The following is a 25,247-nucleotide window of genomic DNA, read 5'->3' on the forward strand; positions in this document are numbered from 1 at the left end:
TAAACAACAGTTCAACATATGATAAAATACTGATTACAGTAACAGTTCCATTGAGAGAAACCGGCCCGGATAGCACAGTTGGTAGAGCGTCCGCTTCGGGACCGGTAGATCCAGGATCAATCCTTGATCGAGTCACACCTAAGACTTTAAAAGAGGAAGTTGTAACTTCCTCGTTTGGCGTTCAGCATGAAGGGGAACGACTGGTTGACCCGTATCAGTATAATGGCTCGGGCGGGGCGGCTTACTTGCGTTCGGTAAGTCGTCTCAGTGAAGCAACACTAAATAAAAGAGCGGTGGAAATCCGTCCTGCATCAAGGAGGCACATTACACGTACATGCACCCTAATGATTCCTTCGTCGTCATATGACTGAAAAATTGTTGTCGTACGACGTTAAACCCCAAGCACTCACTCACTCACTCCATTGAGAGAATAAAATACTGACAACAGTAACAGATGAACTGTCAGCGTAAATTCTGAACTACAGTAACAGTTCAACTGTCATGATAATGTATACTTTCTCTAATAAAAGTGCAACGGTTAGGGTATAAAATGTGGACTACGTCAACAGTTACTGTAAACTGCTCACTACAGTAACAGTTTAGGTGAATGGAAATGGTCTAATTATGCGCCTCCAATCACCCTCTAAACATTTTTGTGCGTGTGTAACAGTTTATTAGGTAGGTTAACATATGTATGTGCATGGATATCTACTGGTAAATCAGTGGTGCTTCCTGTGACATAAATTCTAATGTTGCAAGAAGAAAACAAAATCTATAGATGTATCGTGCGTAAATTTTTTATCACGTAAATACCAAAAATGTCGCAAGTATTTCAGTGGCGCACTAACACAGTCTATAAGCACCTGGGTTCGTAGACAATTTGAATGCTTACAATCACAGAGCAGGTGCTGCGGGTCATTTACTGAGGTCTTAAAAATGAAACACAACCGTGGAACGCGCCCGTAATCTTCAGTGTGGGGTTTCCTGTAAATTGGTCAGCTAATTAACTTACCTAAATGGATGAACACAATTTAGCCTGTTTGAGAAATATGTGTAACACGCAAAGTCTGGTGAGAAAACCCGATGCATTTGCAAGTCCTCTGTGAGGAAATTGTAGTACTTAAAACACCCATAACGGATGTATCCCGAAGCCCACATATGTGAAATTTGACGACGTACTTTTAGAAAGTAAATCACTTTGACATGGGCATTGTGAAATTGAGATTTAAAGCCATGCCATCTGCTGGTTGTCTGAGAAAAGCATGACCCAAATATTTTCTTCGATGAGAATGAACACAGATAAAATCCAGATAAAAGCATGTAAGAATTGCTGTAATAAATTGGATTGGATTTTCAGGTAAAAATAGACAAAATTCGACAAGATTTCAACAAACTATTTGGCATTGTATTGTTAATAAGTCAGTTTTCTGTAATCTATTTGTTAGTTAATCTCATTTACATGTCAGATCTTCGAAGATATAAGCTGGAGTTCTGAACGGAATAATCGAGCATGTATCTAATGCAAGCTCTGCAAATAATGTCAGAGCTTTAAATGATTTGCCCCACGTCGATAACAGCTGGCGTTCGTACACGCGATGTTGGCACTGGTGGGACGTTTGGTCGAACCTGAATCTATCGGTTAGCTCCATGTCCACTTAGTATGATAATCTAAAATCGGAATGGGACCACAAGCCTGAACAGTTACCAACAATTCGATTATTGTAATTTGGTTCCAAATAATAAGATAACATTTTCAACTGCTGGCATAAACTCCAACGTCTGCTCGCTTCTGTTCGCTGGTGAGAGTTAGCGAGGTCACGTGGTTCGTCATGCAGCTATGTGAGATCTCGCTTCTCTTACGATATCAGTGTGAAATCGGGTCTACAGGCCACTTACATTGCACTCCGTATGAAAACCTTTCTTCCTTAGATCACTTCATTGCGTAATGCTTCAATGTATGTGGAGTACATTTATGGAGGGAAAACTTCTCTGAAAAGAGTTATTGAAGTGGCCTTGTAATATTTACAAACAAAAACAAAGACCAATATTCACAATTCTGAATAGGAAAATTATATGTTCTCTGAAAACCACCCTAAATTTTTTTCCATCGTTTGGATATAACAATACAAAGGGTGACAGTCAGATTGCAGTCAGAGACAAGTGGTTCCTTAAGCTGTATACCTCATCTTTGCGATGATCGAGAGAAGAGAAAAGCGGATATCCACGAGGAAAATACAGCGACCCTTCCACATTCATGCCTCCTCTTCTTGTGGTTGCTGTTGATGGGAGGGGTTCGGAGCGAGGTGAGTTGTCTTCATTTTAAACAGAACCACCTACACTGATAATTGACAGAAGCCATAGCTCCAGATATAGGGCAATAAAATAAAATAAAATTCAAATGAAACAAGGCCGTGTGAAAACATCTACGGATTTTATTTTCACACACTCATTCATCAACTCATATCACCAGACAAGCCAGTCTAAACAACACAATATTCAGTACAAAGCGGTTACTCCACAAGAGTCGGCTGGAAACGATGTGCACTGCCTGTGACATGCGCACACCACTCAGCTCGTCATCTTCCGGACGCAGCGGCAGTTAGTGCCGAAAAAGTTGCACCTGCAGGTGAGTCCACGGCAACATCTGGCGAAGCGTCTCCGGCTGTTGGCTACACATGGCATAGTGTTGAACATACACTTGGGTACTTTCAAAAGCATTTCCCTGAAACCGAAGGTAAAACAGATAAGTGTTAACGATGTCAGAGGAAAAATGCAAATCTTGGGATTTTTGCTAAGTAGGTAGTGTATTGGAGCTGGGACTTGGTTGTCATTATTACGTCGGCAACTTTTCTGGTACCTGGCAAGGGACGATAATTTCTCTCAAATTCTGATCCGTAAACCTGACCATGATCGTATAAGTGATATTTTGATGAATAATTGTTCAATTAAACTTTATTATAATGGTTACTATTTTATCTTGTGAGTATGCGCCAATATATTTGGAAACAAATATGTGTACGTGTTATATAGCAACGTGTAAGCGTTGTAGTGAAAGTAATGAAATATTTTGCACTAATTCCATGGTGGTCAGGATTATGGGTGGGGGGTAACCGAAGTGGCTGGAGTTAACCACCGCCCTTCGCTAGACACCTTCTAAACTTCCTAATTAAACCTGGCAAAATTTTATTTTAGTTAAATTTATATATCTGACAGCAGTCTTTTGCAATGTTGTGGTGTACAACTGTGCACCTGTGCACGAAGCACGAGCACTATACCACCTCGTGCTACGTCTGCACATTTTGAAGCAGACATAGCACTGCATCCGCTTTCTAAACCCAAACCAAGCACGCTGTACACCCAGGATGTCTGGCCTTCTCTGGTTAAAGTACCAGCGTCACTTCAGCTTTAATAGCTCACGCTCTGCTTTTAAAGCAAACATTAAAACGAGCCGGGTGCCTTTTAACGCAGCTGCTGCCCTCAGCTGAGAAAGGAGATGCTTCTCCGTTTCCAGGTTTCGTACAAAAGCAGTCTCTTTGAACAAATAGGTGTTACGTGCAGGCGGAGTGGTTATGGGACTTCTACCATCATGCCACCATCATTTCATCATGTACTCGGCTCTAACGGACCTTGTATTGTTATGGAACAATGAAGCTTGCGGTTTTGAAGGATTAAGGACTCCTTAATAGCACGGAGAAGAAAGACGATGTTTCTTAGCTAGTGTTTAAGTGTTATAGTTCTTAAACAGCTTCCTTTCCTTGGAGACAGCACTTCATGCGCTCTACGTCCATTAAGCCCGGAAAGTGGAATCTAAGGCAGTTTTTCTACTTAGAACCGACTGTGAAACTTAACTAGCTTTTGATGTTCATGCATCAACGTTGGAAGGAGAAGTCTGCCAAATTCCACATAAGATGACTGGGACAAAGCATTTGATTAACAGGCTTTTTATTCGCGGACAAAACTTTCTCTTTCATTAAAAATCATGTCGCTACAGTCAAAGATGGAAACTAAACAGGGAGAAACTACCACAAAATATGCAAAACGACACAAAACTAAGACAGAAAAGGTCAAACTTTTTCCGTGAGAAGATGTCAAAGTTTGGAAGCAACTAAAACTGTTTGGGCTTCAGCCTGCGTGAGATATGATAAATAATAATTCCTCAATTGATAAGTAGTCACGTGATAAGTAACCTGCAACTTTTGCGTTCAGGTCTTCGGTGTTTACCCTCAGTGTCAGACAATATCTGTCCAAAGTTGTTCAGAGGCGGGTAGCGACGGGCTAAAACCCATTTCCACGCATCTTGCACAGAAACTCTCCACGAGTGCACTTGCTATTTTCAGAGACGCGTTAATCGTAGTTTAATTCAACGAAATCTGGGAGCAGATCGAATGCTAGACGTACATGGTTTCATCCGGTCGACACTGTGATAATTGTTCGCTTAGCTTGTATTTAATGGTTCTTGGTTCCATTCAGACTGATGGCAACAACAGTCGATATAGACCAATCTGGCCATGAACTTCTTCCTTGACTTATTTATGCTGCCATGATAAATTATGGGCCCTTCTGTGCCTCTAATAGCTTTTATCATACTTCGTCCGGAGTTTTACTGTGTTGTCTGTTCGGTTTTAAGGCGTCATTACCATCATGTAGATTGGTAAGGCATCTCCTGATTGTGTACTACATAGAATCTGTTATAGAGGAAGAAAAGACTTTCTAGACTCTTGTCTTCTTAAGACATGCATCACATTTTTTCAGTTGTACCCAATACTAAAACGTGATCTTGTCAGACCCAATTCTCTGTCATCGAGGATAAACCCCAGGACTACTCACGCCGCACAGTTGTTAACTTTGTCAATAAGTAAGCCTTGGAATGAAGATTTATAAAGATTCTTTTCAAGATACCGGTTATTGAAAGTGGGACGTGTTTCCCAATTTACCATGGCTAATATGAATCTGAAAATAGAGCTGCATGTACTTAAATCGGATTCTGATCATTGGCTCATGTTTGAGATGAGTCATCAAATGGACGAAAACGAACACCTGGATTCGTGATGAACCTATACGTGACATTTTTTTGAGAAATTTAAATTCACAGCTCGAACAATTAGCAGAAACCAGCAGAGGACACTATTCTTAACGGGTGACAGTGCAGTGCAGGAAGTAGGTATGGGAACAACACAAAGTGTAACAGACAAACCCAGGATGCAGACCACAGAGAGGGGAATTGTCGCCATTGGTGAAGTCGGGTCTACTGGAAGTGCTGCGAGTGTGATGTCTCGTACGGTCGGTGATAATTCTGTCCCACGTTTTAGTAGCATTCGTTTTGGAACAAAAGCATCACCGCTTATACAAGGCCCACAGGTCTAAGTCTTCTGTGTGTTGGTTCGGATAAACAAATGCAATTGGTGCCGTCTTGGTTAAAACAGATATGAAACACACAACTCCGAAAAGATTTGACAAAAAAAAAGAGAATAGAGAGTGCAAGAGCATCACAATGACAATATATTTGACACAAAAGTAGACAAACCAAGACCTTCTCCACGATGCTTAGTATACTATCACTCATATGTTTTTGAAAACGAGGCACCAAGTTTCTACAGCAACCAACACTTCCTGGTTTCCTCGTGACCATATGCGCATACACTTCCGGCGAACACATTACCAACACAAGTCAGTACTTACACTAGAAAAGACAAAATAAAGCAAACATCATAAGCAACAACTTAAATCACAATAAATGTTGCAATTCTGCAATCAGATTTCGTGTTTTTGCACTTGCCTTTTATCCATATCATAACTGTCAACGTAGGAGTTTTCCTCTGGTTCAAATTCATCGTCGGCTTCTGAAATGACAAAAATTGAAAAAAAAAACGTGTTATTCACTGTTCTTACAAAGGAATTCTAACCATCATTATGGTCGTACGTGATATTCTCGCTAACAGGAACACGGGGCTGTCTTCGGCATGTCACACTTTATCTGAACTTATGGTATTATTCCTCAACTATTCATCGTATCACTAAACGCCACTGACCAACATGATCTTTAGTTACCATGAATCTGTTTATAAATATTTCTACCATAACCGCTGTTCAAGGCAAAGGATACTCTAACACGAAATATTTGTCCAATAAAAAAAAGGAAAATGGATTTGAAAACTTTGGATTGTATGGTCGTCTTTTCTGGCCATATTAGGGCCAGTGACGTCAAATCAGCTTTTTGCCACTTATCACACATAGATAGCTAGATTTCTTCATTCAAAATGCATCTTTATTTAGACCTATGAATGCATTCAACAAATGGACCTTGAAACGAACAACTAGTATTTCAAGTCAAAAATATGCGCATTGATGCCCTCTTGGTCACAACAGACCACCGTGGGAATCTTATGCTTTAAGGGCATTTTATTGTTTAAGAAAATTCTGAAAAAAAAATAAATGAAACTATTTTTTGGACAGTATTTAATGGTCTTTCATCTGATATATACTTCATTTTAGTGTTAACTTTGCCTTTTAGTTTCGGAAAAATAATATAGGCTAAAAGATCATGTGAAAAATGATGGTTATAGCCTCGAAGACGGTACATAAGCCTATTAAGAAAGACAGAGCTGGTAGTATAGGCTATGCAGTATAGCAACATGGAGAACTAGCGACTTGGGGACTATCAATGTCTGTCCAGGTGAGTTGGGCTGGTAATATGGGCCATACCTATACGACAACAGAACGTTACCTTCGTTTAGATTGTACATTTAGATGTTTTTAGGAGATTAGCTCTTGTAATGTAAGTCTGTGCCCTTCGCCTATCTTATAATGCACATGAAGCAAAGTTCTGCATATTGTACATGTGTTTCAAATTGGTATTCACTTTTTCTATTTAAACACACTATTTGATCTTGTTGGGTCGGCGACGTAAGATGAATGTTTAATGGATATAGGCATGCCTTTCATCATTGAGGTTGTGTGTTCAGGGTCAGTTTATAACCGACAGAAGCAAATATACCGCCTAACCAACAACGATCTCCGTACATTAATTCCAGTGATCATTAATGCATTCAACTGAACTTGCTTGGCTGAGAATAAGCCACACCGCCCATACGCCGACCATGACAAGGACCAAATACATCGCACATACGCCGACATGACAGGATCAGCTACACCGCCCATACGCCGACCATGACATGATCAGCTACACCGCCCATACGCCGACCATGGCAATATCAGCCACACCACCCATATGCCGACCATGACACGATCAGCTACATTGCACATACGCCGACCACGATACAGGATCAGCCGTTCCGAGGAAAATTTTGAGCTGAATATCTCCTTATCTGGCTTTTATCTGGTATAGAATTTCTGAGGAAGATATTTTTATGCTACGTAGAATTCCTTATAAGGAATAATGTAATCTTTTTTTGTAGCATTTTTAAACAGCTCACATAACATGTATAGTGTTACAAAAAGAGATCTCTAATATTTTAACTGAAGAAAATGGCATATGAGTCGTTGTACAAGAACATATAATAAATCTAATGTCTACAGCTCCACGCCCGTGATTCACACCAGAGACTATACTGGTAGTTGTATGCTCTACCCTGCTGTTGGGTTATAATATTAAATGCCAGTGATCCATGTCAGCCTAACAACAACCCATCACCCCGGTCTCTGCCATCACCCAACAACCACACACAGAAATTAGAGGCGTTCTGAGATCGAATTTTTGTGTGGCTAAAGAAATGTTCCAGAACCTTGATTGATTTAGTCACAACAGGAGATTATGAGTTCGAACTAAAGGTAAAAATTCCTTCTGTACCACGTGACATGCAGAAATGTTAGACAGTCCATTGTTGACATGAATTTACCGATCATCTGCCTCCTTCTATTTCATAAGCACAAGTCACACTTTTTTCCTTTAGGCATTTCTCAGTACTTCAGTCTCTCAGTATTCTGCATCGTTCACAATTCGACAAACTTTTCTTCAGACATCCATGTTACAGTAAATACAATAAAAACTAGTTGACATTTCTGACAGGTCACATTGTGCACAAGGATTTTTTTACCTTAGTGATAAAAGAGTTCGAACTCGAAACTCGCCCACTATGACTAAAACCATCTAAGGCTCTGGTTACAAACAAAATGGACATGCACGCCTCCCACAAGTTCATATTCTCACCTACATGAATTTTCGATACCTAAATGAGGAGAGACACAGGTGTTCATATCCCCTGTTGATTTTGTTTTCCAGTTTTGCCGGTGTGGCTGGCTCAAAAAAGGAGAGACAATGACAAATCTACAACCGTGTTTCCTATTCAACATGGGAGGCAAACAGTACAGCATAAGGTTGATCTGTAAACACTTTCTTCCCTTACAATAAATCATACACCGCTCGGCGCACCATTATTTGACGTTGTGATGGATGGTGGCTGCGTTTCGCCCGAGCACCAACTAAACCACTGACCTTTGTCGCACGCTCGCCACACTGTGATTTCAGGGTCCATCCATAGCAACCCTGTCACGAACAGCCGTGAAAGTTATGGTGGTACGTTATCGCCCTTTTGGCTACACCCGTAAAGCTGAATTAATGACGATGCACATCAAATGTTCTACCGATAGCCCGAGATCCGGGGGGTATGGTAGATTTATGCTTATCAGTACATGGGCTGACTAGCCCATCGCTACACATTTATCACGGTCGATGCGCGCGTGTCAAGCAGACAAAGGGAAATATTAATTCTGTAGTCCCCTCCGCTATACAAACGCATTATACCGACCATTACCTCAAATTACCCCCCCCCCCCCTCCCCAACATAGACTTGGATCCTTGATTAGTTTTGGTTAAATGATCTGCGGAGAAAATCCCAACGCATACCCTTTAAGAAGACATTTAAAAATCTCTGTGACCTTGAACTTGTGTTATACTTTAAAGATAGAATATATAAATCGTCTTATCAACAAAGATATATAACTTTGGCCTTTATATCGGATGCATAAGACAGTTTAGACGGTTAAGATATTTCGACGAATTCAATCGACACTCGGGATAGAATAGACAGCATATCCAGGTGTTCGATAAAGTGCATCAAGATTAAAGCTTGATATTAGGTTTATTCCAGACAGAAGCCCCACGTCATGCATTCCGATTAACGCTGGGACTATTGAGTTTAATTTAACTCTGGACTGATTATTACGTATACTCGGTTTTACACTTCGTGCAGAGTTTTCTCAACTTCTGATGCAAACCAGCGCGCAGTGTTTGCCCTCTTTAATTAAAATATTCAAATTGGAGAAGAGTTGTACAAAAATACGGTTCGTCAGGCGATTCAGAGCCCATAGGACGAATACTGATGACAAACCCAACATAAACATGATGATAATGAGGTTAATGTATAAGGTGAAGGACATTTTAAAAAATGCTTTACACTGATAACTGTGTTGTACCAGATATAAGCAATAAACATTTAATTCAAATCTTCATTTCATATGTGGAAAGGTTTGTCAGGCATCAGCTTTCGTGGCTGTCCTATACCATCAAGGGTCATGGGTTACCCCCGGACTTTGTCCGGTTTCCTCCTACCATAATACTTATACAACCGCCGTTGTATAAGTGAAATATTCTTCAGTAAGGCGTAAAACACCAATCGAATAAATAAAGTGAAGAGTTCTTAAGTCGGAGAAAAAGAATATTGCCCTTTCCGAGTAAAGATAATAATCTGCAAACGGAAGAACAGATTGATGTTTGATTTAGCTTATTTAGAAATGACAAATGCAGGACCTTCCCCTTTGTAAAACCATCAGTTGGACTCGAACATCAGATATCTGAGTTTTCCGCCCGATATTACCAGCTGTCGGCCATCGAAAGACCACACATCGAATTACAATTTGATGAATAGCTGGACATTTATTAATATTTTAAACATGTGTTCTCGTTGACGAGTTTGCCAGATTTGGTTACTTCAGAGGCTCGAGTACAGTCCTAATAGTTGATTATTAACAATCTATACCCCTGGGGAATATTTAATTAATGAGTCTAACGCAACCTAGACTTTCGATTATTAATCCATATGTTGCAGTGTAGGATTACTCCCTGCTTCTACATCATTGGACATCTGATACATCCCCCCAAAAGGGTGGGTATTAATTCGGTGTATGATCAAATCCTCACAGCAGAAACTTTTGAATCTGTGCTCACCACAGAAACAGACAGTTGTTCGAAATAATGCATCAGATAGCCGTGCAACCTCGTTTTCACACTTTACATGTATTAAAAATATGAGCGTGTTGAACATAATTTGAACGGGTAGCTTTTCCCGCACAATGCTGACAAGGGTTCACACCAGACTGACTATTATTATCATGCGTAGTACGTTAGCAGCTTATCCAAAATTCCTCTTCACAGACAGGGATGAAAAATAGACTGCAATTCTTTGACCCGAAATATTTTAGGACGAAAGGGTTCCTCACTATGTCAAAGCAGAAAGAGGGTTTTTCGATCTGAGTAAACATATTCTAGTGCACAGAAAAGTACAAAAGTTACTAGTTCTGTTTCCGATTTCCATTTTTGCTGAGCAGATGTTTATTTACACCGCAGAAAAGCACACTACCAAAACTAAGCCAATTATGACTCCGGTAAAACTTAACTTGGTTTATCTTAACTTGGTTTGGAACCAGTAATGGCGGGGGGGGGGAGGGGAAGGGAGGTGAACATACCGTCAAATCACAGCTTACATATAAAGCACCTTGACAAGCTTTTCTCAGAATCATGGTATATGAAATGTATACCCAAAGCTACCTAAGACTAAATGAGACTCCATGTTATACGTCGTCTTCCGTGAAAATATCATTTTCGAGACAAGATCTAGAAAAGCAGTAAGAGTGAGAAAAGTGGATCAAATTTAAGTGTCATGTTGTCTATCAATTAGGGCCGTGAAGACACCAGATGCTCTCTCTTACCCAGACACAGGGCATGTTTCAGGGACACGCTCAGTTCAATAAAGTTATCGAGACCTATCCATCAATCTCATCCTAAAACCTAAACAATCCATTTGCTCAACCAATTTTCAGCTGGCGATTTTCCAAAACCGCAATATTAGGGTAACAATTGAAAAGGCTTGTCAGCGCTGATGACTTGTAGGAGAGATAGGGTACGGCTAGTCTGTGTTGATCAGGACATCCACAAAAATGACTGGGGAATTGGGCACGGTCAGTCTTTGGTCAACGCCAATTAGATAAGGTTGCCAGTAATGTACTGCAAAGCCAGCCGGTACAATTGATAGGCCATGTGTAGCCCAACTCGGCATTTACACGGCTTTCCCTGAAAGCCAGAGCTCTGGGTTTCATCAGCTCTTTGAGACGCCGGATAATTCCTGACGCCAGCAAGAGTTCCTCGGGTGGCCATCTTTGTATTCGATGTCTCTTTCGGGAGCATATAGGATGTAGCGAACCACTGTGCGGGCCGTCCAAATTATCTTGTCATTTACACAGAGCTGTCTTTGTTAGTATATCTGGGTAATTGTGTGGTAGCCTTATACAAAAGCGCACTACGAGTGTTGTCTTTTCTTTTGCATAAAAATACACATATGGGTATATCTGACTAAAACAATTTGCTACATTAGTTAAAAGATAAATCATGAGAATCTTAAGATAATTCTGTTTGAATGTTGAATATGCATGTACTCTATATACGTAAGACCAGCGCAGTGGAAAGTCATTTGGATAAGTCAAGTTCCAAGCGCGCATGACAGGTCTAATCAGGGATAACGACGTCGCGTTGTAAGGCCATTGTGACTCTTGGTAGTCCCACAGCGATTTCCGCGCATACTACGTGAATCTGTGACACCTTGAACATAGCATGGTTTCCTGTAGAAAACTCAGAAAAATACACACATACAGACAAAACAGAGCTGAACCAAATCCTGCACGCTGTCGTCAAAGTCTGGAACATTGTGAAACGGTAATAAATTGACAAGTGGTTTTGGTTGTCGCCCGGATGATGCGTTCCGCGCATGTGCAATAATGCACACAACCCTGTCATCTGCCTTTGTGGGTAAAGATATTAAGGTGATTGTAAGGATAATGTAATTGACTGCCTGAATGACTGACGAAAGTGACTTTAGTTTGACTGTCAGTGTACAAGGGTAGCTGGAACAAAGACATGACTGCTGATAGACATTTTGAGACGTGATATAGAGGAGAGAAACTCAGATTTAGGGTGTTTATATGAGGACGTATTGTGAGATATAATGTTAATTTCCATGATATTAAGTTCCCAGACTAACAATGAATATTCTACGGTTACGTATAGCAAGTGGCAGGTGTTTATGTGTTTGATATAGCTGTTTAACGTTATACTCAAACAGTTTTCACGTAAACGATGTCAGTATTTCTACGCTTGGAGGAAATTGGAATGCCAGTGTAAACCACCAATCTCTGGCAAATTGTTGACGAACGTTCTGACGTGTGATGTTCAGATATGTACAGCATATTGGTGGAAGACAAGTGGACTTCAGCAAACGTTAAAAGGCATGCACAAACTCAATGATCGCTTATTGTCACCCATCTCCCACGTATAATAAGAGAAAGGGAACTTACAAAATTCCCTGCGTGTCAAATACTGGTTTTGAACCCTAACCTCGTGTGTTTTAGAGATCCAAAGGCAAGCACTTTAATCATTCAGGTACGACTCGCTCATTTGATGGTTTGATTGGCTAATAAGTACATATGTACTTAAACATAAGTAGCGTTAACGAATGCACCGACCAACTACGCTTGCTTCACCATGGGATGGTGTATGACTTTCAACGCAGTTCTGAAAAAAGGTTATTTGATTGTCCCGTGGATAGACTGGAGGATTTTAGTACTGAAACTCCATCTGTCACTGGCCGTTGAACGTCTTACTGAATTGTCAGTTCATTACATAGCTGATTAATACGATAAGTAAACAACGAGACTTATGGTTAAGTGTGATTTATGGTTAAGTGTGATTAATGCATGGACGTATTATAGGTTCATCTGTTATGGATTTAGCATAAGGAGAAGTGAGATCAACAGAAAGATTGATTACTAAGTGTTTCATTTATCTGGTAAAAAAAAACAGTTGGACAGAAGTTGGTATTGATGGTTTTGTTTGCGACATCTAAATTAATAAAGGTAAATCAATTGCTAATTTTCTTAAACCGAATGTTGACCTTTCTAGCAAAGGCTAACGTGAAAGAAAGTCATTCCCATTATTAATGGGCAAGCATCGTGTTGCCCATTGACAGACAAGTGGTTGCCAAAGCATAACACGTTCAGTCAACATTGGAGCACAGAAGCTAGGATAAAGAGAGGGAGAAAATGATGACCATGTGATAATTTTATCCAGAAATGCAATGTGGTCCGTGAGCTTTTAATCCTCAATAAACGACGAAAAAATAAATGAAATCAACTCCGCACTGTAAATTTATCATATTTATATGTTCACGTGAGACGAATAATGAAGAATGAGACCTTCAGTATTCACGGGGGCAATTTGAAATGCTAAGTTTTGATGGTGAATAGTTGACGACCCCAGCTTCATTTCCCCGTTGTCATCCCCTCAAGACTTTCAGCGTGTGCAATAAGACATCTTTCATGCTACAACAATCATGTGCTTCCTTTGTGTCTGACAGCATGGTCACGAACCAACTGCAAGCCAACTGACGTGAGAGGCGTTCTACGTTAGCTTAGATACACTAGGAGGAAAATTCCCGGCAGATATGAATATGAGTTTGGCCGCGTTTGTATTTGCCTACCCCTTTTAGACATGTCTGCTACTCCTGAGAGCTGGGATTAGAGAAGTTTGGTCGTGTTTAGATATGTCTGCTACTCTTGACACCTTTGAATAGAGAATTTTGGATCTTTCTGTCGACAACTATTGTATGTGTTATAGAAGGGGACAATTTGCATCCTAAGCTGGGAACCGGTATGACCCCTGACGAGATGCTCGATACAACCTGGTTTGAAATTATGCACATTTCAGGAAGTCTAACTTTAATTCCACATGCATATCGAACAGGAAAATTAGCAATGCTTACTGAAAACAAATGTAGTCATTGACTTGAATTGTATTTGGAAATGACAATTCCTTTAATTTGTTTAAGGTGTTATATAAACGTCCCAGATAGTACGGTGATATGATTTAATTCATATAGAATTCCTTACGTCTTTCCATTATCACTAAAACCTGTTATGTTTTAACGTTGTTTTTGAGATTGGCCTTGCGATGATTAGCCCGGAACTTCCATTTTGGTTGACGGCTGGTATACGAATGTCTTGACGCCTAGATCCAGGGCATGGTGTCATCGAATATTAAAACCACACGGCAAATAACCGCAGTGTAACAACGACAGGATCCTCGGCCTCGTTGTATTACCGCGTGGACAGAGCAGTCTTTGGCGGAAAAGATGTTCATAACTTAGTTGACAGCCACAACAAAATGATTATGTTTGACCCGAATCAATCACAGTAAAGGTACTGGCGGTCTGGTAGTCCTGGTTATATGACAGTGCATTATATGGACAGAATTCACGATATTCCCCAAACACTACTTTCTCTGCTTTACGAGTTAATTATTAAAACAAGGAGGGTTTGATGTTGATGAAAGATAAACCCCGTACGTAGCTGCAGGAAGATCGGTGTTAATTCAGAGTGATATCCGATAGCTTGATGTCAACCTCTCACCGTAGGCAGTTCGTGGCAGACTGAACTTCGCGTTACCATGACATTATCAGTAGTCCCCATACGGAGACAAGACATTGTAGCCCACGTGCACGATTCCATCATTTGATTAGAGTAACAACCCCAGGTGTAACGCAATAGCGGAAATGCACAATTCCAAACTTTGATTAGAGTAACAATCTGAAGAGTGAAACCGAAGTGCACAAGTGCACAATGATGTCCTTTGATTATCTTAACAACCTCGGGTGAAACACATTAACGGAAGTGCAAAATTCTAAACTTTGATTGGAGTGACAATCTGAAGTGTGAAGCAATAACGGAAATGCACAATGTTACCCTTTGATTAGAGTAAGAACCTCGGGTATAACAATGGATGGAAATCTTATTATTCGCTAAACTTTCATTAGAGAAACAACCTGAGGCGTAACGGAATTACGGAAATGCACGATGTCAAACTTAGAGTAACAAGTCGATGTGTAACACAATAACATTAATGCACAATGTTCACCTTTCTTTAGAGTAACAAGTCGATGTGTAACCCAATAACATCAATGTACAATGTTTACCTTTCATTAGAGTATCAAGTACATGTCCAACACAATAACATCAATGCACAATGTTCACCTTTGATTAGAGTAACAAGTCGATGTGTAACACAATAACAGCAATGCACAATGTTCACCTTTGATTAGAGTAACAAGTCGATGTGTAACACAATAACATCAATGCACGATGCGAAACTCTTATGAGAGTTACAACCCATTAGTGTGGCACAATAATGGAAATGCACGATGTTAAAGTCTGACAAGACTAAAAATGATGAGGTAAAGTCTAAATCTACAGCCATGCGGGTATTGGTATAATGACATTTGGTACAGTCTTAATGTGATGACTGGTCTTACTCCACAGCATTAATTGTGGCGAATCAATCCACGAGAAGAGTGCGCATGAGCCTCGGGTACAGCGGTATTACGATTAAACTTCAACTACGATCTGTCGTGAGTGTAATCAAAACAGCACCATTACACAACTGAACCAATGAAGCAGTGAAGATGAAACAATTATGAAATGTTTCTGAGTGCTTTCAGCAGATTCAGCCCTGTTAATCATGGGGGCAGGGGAAATGGGAAGTAGCCTTAGTTAGCTGAAATATCCAATTTCAAAGCCTACAATTGTTATACATATGACCAGCTAGGAAAAGTTGGCATGTATGCGTGCATCTAATAACACTTTCAACTGTACGTAAATTCGTCATATTTTTTTCCTGTCCGTATCATAAAAGATTTCGAATATCACAGTGGGCACGTGTAATTCATACTGTCACAGTAAACAGATTGATTTGCTGTGGCAAGTCATATTGTCAAATGTCAAACGCATTCCCATTGTAATTGTTTTGTAAAGCCAATTCATTTTGTATTTAATCTTGGGCTTCATTTACATCGAAATAGTATACTTTATAGCTGCTGGGTTCATGCTAAATCTGTAGGACGTTAGAAAATAGTGAAAATTGACATGGGGTTTTGGGGATCTTTCTTGTGATAGGAGAAAATTGCTTTTGTTTCAAATTTTTGGCAGATAAATGAGTTTCATTTCTAAAAAGTTGTTAAAAGTCAGTAACAGCGATGTTCTGATAGGTTTACAGATGAGTTTCACTGAAAACGCGAGAGTATCTTTCCTTTACGATGAAAAGGGTGTGAGCAGTAAAGAGACTCTCCACAAACGATGGATATACACGCCTTTTTGGGATACCCAAAGTAAATTGAGAATAATTATTTAGCATTTTGAATTGTTCGACAAAAAAACATGAAGAGGACACCGAAACTTGGAAATGCCCAACACACACCATGATAGAGGAATGATTGTCATTTTAGAACAAAAAAGAATCTGGGAGACGGGCAGGCGAAACAACAGACGCTCGTACGTCCTGTAGATATAGCCACTCACGTGGAGAGCGGAAGAAAAGATGTGTAAGACGACATGAGACTTCGGGACAGCTCATTATTAACTATGACATACGCAACTTTTGTTCGCTCTCGTTCGCTTCCGGTGTGATTTGAGCGCATCGTATCAGTTTCACTCGGCTTGTCAGCCGCAGACCCACCTCAGAAGAAATGAGAAAATAACCACTAGGTAAGTAAGTATTCCTTGCACACTTAAGCATTGATACCTTTCTACTCTATGACCTGAGGTTATTACTTTAAACATATAGATTGGGAAGATTTCAAGGGAATGCTTTTTTTAAAAACAAAGTTCTATTCCCCCAGTTAAACAGCTTAACTGGTTTATCAGTGTGGTGAATATATAATTAGTTTGTTTGCAGATCACATGATGTAACAGAAAATATCTCCATCACACATGAGCGGATGTACGTTAGACAACTCCTGAGGCATTTTGTGTACTGAGGCTCCCTTTGACATTTAAATAACATGCGTTTCCCGTCAAAAGAAAAAACAACACAAACGACAGATAAGGGCGGAATAAGTAGATAATTCCAGTCAAACAAGGCGATTCATTTGGTAATAAAAATTTATTCACATTTACCGCCATATCAAGTGTAAGACCGCATGCTTCTATCGCATACGCCAGCGCCCGAAACTAAGGTTAAAGATGCTATACCGGAAATTCGTGGTAAGAGGTCCATATTCGCTAATCAAATAAAGTTTTCTGTTTTTGTTAAGAAGAGCTCATATATCATTGCCTTTCAGTAAATATATATATATATATATATATATATTTATTTATTTGATTGGTGTTTTACGCCGTACACAAAAATATTTCACTTATTCGACGGCAGCCAGCATTATGGTAGGAGAAAACTGGGCAGAGCCCCGAGAGAATTCAGTGAATATCATACCTATTAAAATGATTCTAAATGAAAATGTTGAAAAGTTATAATATTATCCGCTTTATAAATTGTAGGATCTTTATTACAAATTTGTAACGGTAACACGAGCACGGACGAGGCTGATATTTTGTGAAAGGTTATTCTTTGGGCTACTCTAAAAACAGCAAAATATCGATTAGATTTGAGCTAACAGATTCTTTGCCAAAAATCTCCAGAATAGCCTTTTCAAGATAAAGCACAACCATCTAGGGAACTACTATGGCATCGCACATGGGCATTTAAATGGCTGGAATTTATTTCAGCACTCTTCTTTTGTGGTTTTACCTATTCTTTGCACGTCCAACTATCATCAGTGTGCAAAAGTAGAATTCTTCTAATTCTCCTTAAAAATTCTTACGTAATATCTGTACTAAATTGTACATGAATATTTTTTACATCTATCCAAGAGTTACAATTATGCTCATTTGAATGATGAAAGCTCCGATTTTGGGAACCCCACTCATACTCTGGTCTCCGCTCTTAATTGATGGCTACTTTGTTAAACTGTATATATTTCACTTTTAGGTATGGTTATTTTACGACGAAATCCTAAAGCAGATATGAATCCCTTCTGAACTTTGAACACTTTGAACAGTGGTGCATGTGATATTCGCATATGCTGTGCCTTACATCTGCGACGGCTAAACTTAATACAATTTACCCTAAATCCTCTAAAATTCGACCATTTAAGTATAAATTTACATCTACTTTTAAAACGTAAGAATCTGAAGAATGAAATGTGATGTTCAGATAGGGGCATATGTGAACTGCACAAATGTTCCAAAATAATGTGTCCAGTTTAGAGAACATTCATCCAATACACCCAGACATGCACAATGTCTGTGGTCGAATTTTTGAGAATTTATTGTAATTTACACAGGGTCGGCTGCTCGCTCATAATTACTTCAACATAGCATCATGTAAAGTTTGGGGAAATGCTACATTTCGATCAAAACACTTTTGTAATGTGAACAACGGCAACAAGAAACATAAAATTTACAAAGATGGTGCATCTGGAAAGAACCCTCACAATGCTCGAATCGCAGAGAAAAAATGCATGTATGGTTGGTGGTGGGTAGTTCATTACAACGACAGAATCAATGCAAAAATCGGATTATGGATATCTGGTATTTATTTTGTTTGCTGTGCGAAATCCGTATTCACAATTCATGCGCATTTAAAATGCCAACCCAAGCAATTGATATTCCATCTTGGTATATAAACACCGCAGACCGCGACCTGTGTTTACACAATCAAGTGATTCCGAGTACGTGTTTAATCAAATGCACGCTACATTAACTACAAAAGTAGGGGGTGATGCAAAAAGCAGGAATGCGTTAACGAACGGACTAAATATTTGTCAAACACTGCATCGGCTCCTATTTAATGTGATGGTCGGTCGTTGCTTTCTCGTCAGGCTTTGCCGCTATTGGCGCCTTCAAACCCTTGGGGTGACGGAGCTGCTGTTTGTAATTGATGTCTCTGATTGAGGGTAATCGGTGCCCTCCGTAATATCTCACCCAAGCACCATGCGTCGCTGTCACTGTCCTGGATAATATAGTTTCATGCAGGCGGCGCGTTTCAACCCTGTGACTTGCAAATTAGTGTTACAGAAAAGTCGCTTAGCGAAGTATAATACCCGAGGTCTGACTCCTTAGCAAAGGTTTCTTGTTACTATTTGTGAAATATGAAAATACAGCATTTGGAAAATTCTGGACTGGGACAGGTCTAAAAAATTGCATCACTGATTTGTTATATCTATTTTGTATCTACTTTCAGTATGCTGTGATGCTAGAGGCCATGTAAGCCACTAATATTTAAGCATTTACACAAACAGTTCGGGAATATGTCTAAATCCTAACTGACAAGAGGTCAGATTTCACCGTTAACGTATGATCATTTATCAAAATCACACTGTCGTAGCTGCTCTGGTTTTACTCGCTGTATGTTCTGTAGAAACATATTACCGGTACAGTAATAATATGGTACGGTGCTGATGCTATCAACCTTTGCTTGAACATAGCTGATGTGGTAGAGCCAATGGGCACTTTTTCACACCAACCAGGAATTTATTCCGACAAAGAAAAACATTAAAATTTGAAATTATCGGTAATCTTAATACCTCAATTCTGAAGTACATAATGCCGTCACAGATACATAGGGCCTACCAATTTCATTCCGAGACGATTCTGAGAAAGCGGGTTAGTTAATTGTCTGCAATAATATTACACCAATAAAATTACCTTTTTATTTATCGATACCATCTCGGAAATTTGGTAACGAGCAATAGTTCGTACTTTAACTTACGTTTGCCTCGTTCCCATTGTCCGTGAATACGGTCCTTATAATGATGTACCACATTGTCGCAAAATGTTTACGGTCAGCTTTAATCCGACTTGCGGCACTACTGGGTACTTAAGAGATGAAAGGCCAGAAAACGTCTCAGCTCGAATAATCAAGAAAGTGACCAGAAACACAAAGTATACGCTTCGATTTTAAGGTTAGTTAAATGGATTCATGACTTTCGCCTTGACGGAAATATATGGTGAGCTGTCAAAATAAACTGACCAACACCTGGTCACAGATGTGCTAAATATGAAAAGTTGGAAAGGGCGTCGGCGCGTGTGAGTGACGGCGTCACAGATCCTACTGTACTCGACATCAGTGACCTCTAAACTAATTTACACGCCTACAACATCCATTGCGTCTCTCCGGCGTCATAGAAAACTGGCGACTGTATCTATTTACATGGCTGTTCTAAGATCTAACTTAATTATACATATTCTTAGTTCGTCAATGCTTTGTGTGATTTGTCATGAGATTGTCAACTTGGAATTTCTATTATGGTTGACCATTGTTATACGAAAGTCTGTTACGACGCCTAGACATTATAGCGCCTTTTCCCCCCACATGGCACACAATTACAAGAAATCAAAATTGTTTTATAGCAGGATCAAAACAGTGTGGACGTAAAGATATTTCGCATTCTACCATATACAACTAGTGAATTATGGTAGTTGTATCACCATTATATTAATATGACGGTTAACGATAATGCTTTATCTCACATCTCACACTTTTGAAGGGGTTGGTGAGAATTAAATCGGAAGTAAAAACATAAAATACTCTGACGTTACTTGTGTAACATCTGTCTACTTTATTGGTATACAGTACAGATTGAGATTCGAAATGATTTTCTCAGAAAAAAATCGTTAATACTCCACAAGTTGAGAAAATTATCAACATCATCTTTTTCCACGGCTATAGTTTGGGTGACACACTTGTAATAGAAATCTTTTTGGATGGCAGTAGACATGTATTGTCTTATAGGCGCCTGCTGAAATCGTTAAACGTTAAATATTTAACGTCTAAATCGTTAAATATCTGAAGTAAGATACAACTCCGTCTAGCATCACAGAAAATCTCAAAACTTCCGCCTTAATGGTTGAAATCAAGTTGTGCCAAAGGAATATAACATACACTTCTCTCAACGATAATAACCTTTTGTCTCATTTGAAAAGGTTTGCTTATACTTGGGCCGGGTTATCGCTGCGCTAATGAATTTACGAATAGTCAGTTGAATTAGTGGGACAATGGCATGCAATATAAATGATTAGTCGCCAGCTAGTATTTGCGTTGAATATCCGGTCTAGAAGGAAAGGCGTTGTGATGGTGCATGGAGTGCGGCTCAAACACCTGTCAAATCTGTCAAACCCTGTCAACGCCACGCAGGATGGATTGAGCTGCATGGCGCAGGAGTAAGTGAGTCGTTGTTAAACCGTGTGGAAACAATGGTCATTAAACATTTAGAGGCGGTCATCAAGGATGCATAAGCTGCGCGGTGCATAGATGATAAATGCTGCAAGATATAATGAGCGGACCGGTGCAGTCGAAATCAGCCGCCAACTGCAGATTCCAATGGAATCCCTTGGAGTTTGCTGGCCGCGGCATAACAGCTGAGGTATCGTCATCGCACTTGGATTAACACGGAGAAATGCTTTAACCAATGTAACCATGCAAAGATACTATAGAAGTCCGTCAACAGACTTGCAGAGCATTACCCTAGCTATAGTTATGATAGATTAGAGGTGTATGATTTGAAGCTCGCCGTTTTCCCCAAAGGAAACTTGTAATCCGGATAGACTGGTTAAGTGACAATGACTGTATAAGATTAATTGTTATTCATTTGGGTAAAATGAGAATATGTCTCTGTTTCAGGCTTTTATTCAACAATCGTGATGTTGTTGAGTGTAATAAAAGTCTATCATTAACTGCCCATATTAAATGAAGTAATCGATGTGGTAAAAAGAAAAAGAAAACCTACCAAAAGCCAGAGTTTTACTATGAAAAAAATGTAACCAAGCTAAACGTGATATAAACCGTTTAGCTGTATCACACACATAATGCCACTTAATGGTCACTGTTCAACGTTCAACATTTTTGTGTTTTCTGCATCATTTATGGTACTTATTAGTTAAAGCCCAGTGGGGCATACAGTGTAAAATTTGACACATCTGCCTGATATGTAGCTACTTACATTCGCAATGTTCATGGCGCTTGAGGCGAATATTTGGAACAATCACTACAAACTAGCCCGAAAAAATGGACCTGATGAATCGGTTGAGACAAATTGTAATCTATTCGCATGTATTTCTTACAAGAGCACGTCTGGTAACAGTGCTGAACTAGGCGTCGGCAAGGGTTGGAAAATTTAGCCCATAATTAGCGATGCACGATCAGACAAAGACCAGAAATTCCAACCTGCTGCATGTGGCGGGAGACATCCCTCGTCATTTATGCATTAAACGTTGCCAATTAACACCGGAATCGAATTATGGAACCCAATGTCAGCAACAAGTGTCTAAATGAATAGCTTTTTTCTGGTAGTATTGTTCCATATTATATACTCTTAGTTTTAAAGCTCTGTCCAAAAATATACTCAACGCCACATACTCTGACAAGTTTCTATGCCAAGAAATATAGTGAAGTTCACGTCAGTTGGAAAATGTCTACATTTATTCATATCAGAGCTAGAAGAAGATGTTGGTAGTAGAAAATTTAGTGAAAATGTTTCTAAAAGAGTTGAAAGTGGAAAAAATCTCTCTTTAAGCAGTTGGAAACAAAGCAAAGTCTAAACGTATTTCGACGTTGAATGGAGCAGTTCCTAACAATGATCACTGTGTATAATAAAGTCCATCATTTGTGAAAATGATGGAATATTGATGATTTAATCGCAACACATAAAAGAACACGTCTTTCTAATGACTTCTAACGAATTCCCTGTAATTTCTAACCGCAGCGTATAAAGCTGGACGTAGTGTAAGAGAAAACGTCTGTTTCCAGATTATAGTACAAAGATTCATATGTTACATAGAAGGTAAAAAAGAACGATTTGGTTAAGGAAATACCCAAATAATTTAAACCTACCTTCCATCCATGACTGAGCGTATGAGACTCCCACAACCATGATGAAAAACCCAAGGACGATGACAACCTTCATTTTGCGACTGAAAATAAAGAGAAACAGCAAATAAGACAAAATCAAGTCGACGGTCGAGGTGAATAGAAGATGGGGAGAGGACGTTTTTGTACTACACCAACACTCCGTGTCCGGAGTGCTTGTAGTCGTGTAAGATATATCCACGAAGGAAACCAAAAGTGAAAAGAGACCTAAGGTGAAACAAGAACGGAAATGAGAAGTCCTGTTCGTTGAAAGTTTAAACCATGAGGAACAGCAACCGGCGTTGTCTTCTTAGGGATATGCAGCTCACTTTTACCTTTTTGGTTCGAATTTTTTCCGGAATCGCGAAAGTGTGTACGGTGGGTACGCTCTACTCTAGGCCGGCTACCGGTAACACTCAAAGGAATTCCCGTGGATAGGGTAACTGGTAATTCCTGCAACACCTTCTCGCTGTCATACCGGGGACTCGCTAGAGGACTTTAGCATTTATACCAAACAGGTCACGTGACTGAGCGAATATTCCCACACAAAATCGATAACGCGATAGCAGGCGGCAGACTCAATGGTCGGTTCGCGTACCACCAGATCGATCCTTCTGTCCACACTCCCAGTGGCTTTTGCAAACGGAATCCAGCGGAGCTTCAAAAACAGAGGTCTCCAACCGAGACTCTCTGATTGTGTGCAATCTGGATAATTGCGATAGCTTGGATCGCAGCGATTGTGCAACAGAAGTTTTGGTAATGGAGCGTTAATCAGCGCTCCTGCTTGACATCATCGTTGTAATTATCGACAAATGTCATCTGTCTTGTTTCATGGTGTAGCAAAACCTGACCCTTGTTTTGTATGTGCATTTATCACACCTACGTAAATGGCAATCTTGATTTGGTGGTCACACAAACGTTGTTCGTACGGTACTCGCACCTGGGGTTTTGCTGAAAATGATCAGTAGTTACTTCATAGCAAAACTTGTTATGGCAGGAGGATTATCAAGAGTTGATTTTGGAAAATTACGCGAAATTGTGCTGTTCTATGTCAAAGAAAAAAATGCTCAAGGAATATATAGTTAATTGTAAAGACCTATAACTAAACTTCATCATTTTCATTGGGAAAATTCAAAAGTTCTTCCAAAAATTAAATCGTTTATGTCTTTTTACAATAACAGTTACGAAAAAAGCATAGAACATATATGGTTCCAATTCCGCCAGTCTTTGACAGGCGTGGGTCCAAGACTTTTGAAACCCATTGTCAGCTTCTCTGGCAAAACAACCCATGTGGGCTAACAAGTTATTGTTCCACTGCGACTATATGACTTTCAGAACAGTTCAAAGCAAGCGGCTGCAGGGAAACAATATGTCCCACTTCAGATCATGACACAATGTACCCGACGCATTAAAAACAATTTAGTCTCCAGTATTTTGTCCAAATGAACGTTTATGTCGTTGAGCTAATTTTGGGCATATGTCAGTACATTGCAACGCTCCTGTCATTTGATAACATTATCTGCTCGCTTCACCACTAATCAATAAAGCGGCTAGTCGGGAAAAATGTGGTAAAACTGAAAATAGGAATCGTTTATTTCAAATTCAGAATTCTTTTGCTTTGACTAATATAGAATTTTCTGTGTTGACCTACACACAATTTTTCTCCAGCGTGTTAGTCATTGTTTGAAAAGGCTTAATTTTCATATGGATTGGGAGGCTTGAATATCGAGCGCTATTTTACAAGGCGTGTAGTATTCATATTTCATTTAATGGAACCGCTTTTTTACGGTACAGTTGACAAATCAGAGTCCAAGTCTGAACTCGCCTGTTCATTTTGAACTATTCCGACATTGTTTAAGTTCTCATTAAGGTTAACGTGATTTGGTATGCTTCAAGTACTTCGATATGGTTTAAATGATTCGAATCTTGGAGTAAAAACATCAATCAAGCAGTTAAAAGTGACGTCAACATGACGTCTCCAGTGGAGAAAAATAGTAGTAAGAATCAAACTGTAGAATAGCGAAAACCAGTTAAATTTGGGGGAGCACGCGACTTCTCTCCATATGTCATTGGACGGAAATGACATTTCCGCTTTAAATGGTTTGAGACACCTGCCTCTAAGCGTATTTCGTTAATTCTCTTTGAGTCGATCTTTGATGAAGCGCATTAAACAGTCAATGATATTAATGACTGCCCAGTTATGTTCACTGCATGTGTATTAGATAATTAAAGA

The 25,247-nt window shown here is 39.6% G+C and overlaps 1 protein-coding gene across 1 annotated transcript; it reads right to left on the reverse strand.

The window, feature by feature from the left end:
* Nucleotides 1-836: 836 nt before the first annotated feature.
* Nucleotides 837-23,488, reverse strand: LOC135461255 (toxin Tbo-IT2-like). The gene is made up of 4 exons (XM_064738260.1): nucleotides 23,350-23,488; nucleotides 23,000-23,079; nucleotides 5,777-5,840; nucleotides 837-2,722 (listed from the first exon to the last, which is right to left on the reverse strand). The coding sequence occupies exons 2-4, from the start codon at nucleotides 23,070-23,072 to the stop codon at nucleotides 2,569-2,571; spliced, it is 291 nt and encodes a 96-aa protein (XP_064594330.1). The 5' UTR covers nucleotides 23,073-23,079; nucleotides 23,350-23,488; the 3' UTR covers nucleotides 837-2,568.
* Nucleotides 23,489-25,247: the final 1,759 nt, after the last annotated feature.

The sequence above is a fragment of the Liolophura sinensis genome, chromosome 1 (genome assembly GCF_032854445.1).
Source record: "Liolophura sinensis isolate JHLJ2023 chromosome 1, CUHK_Ljap_v2, whole genome shotgun sequence".
NCBI lineage: Eukaryota > Metazoa > Mollusca > Polyplacophora > Chitonida > Chitonidae > Liolophura > Liolophura sinensis.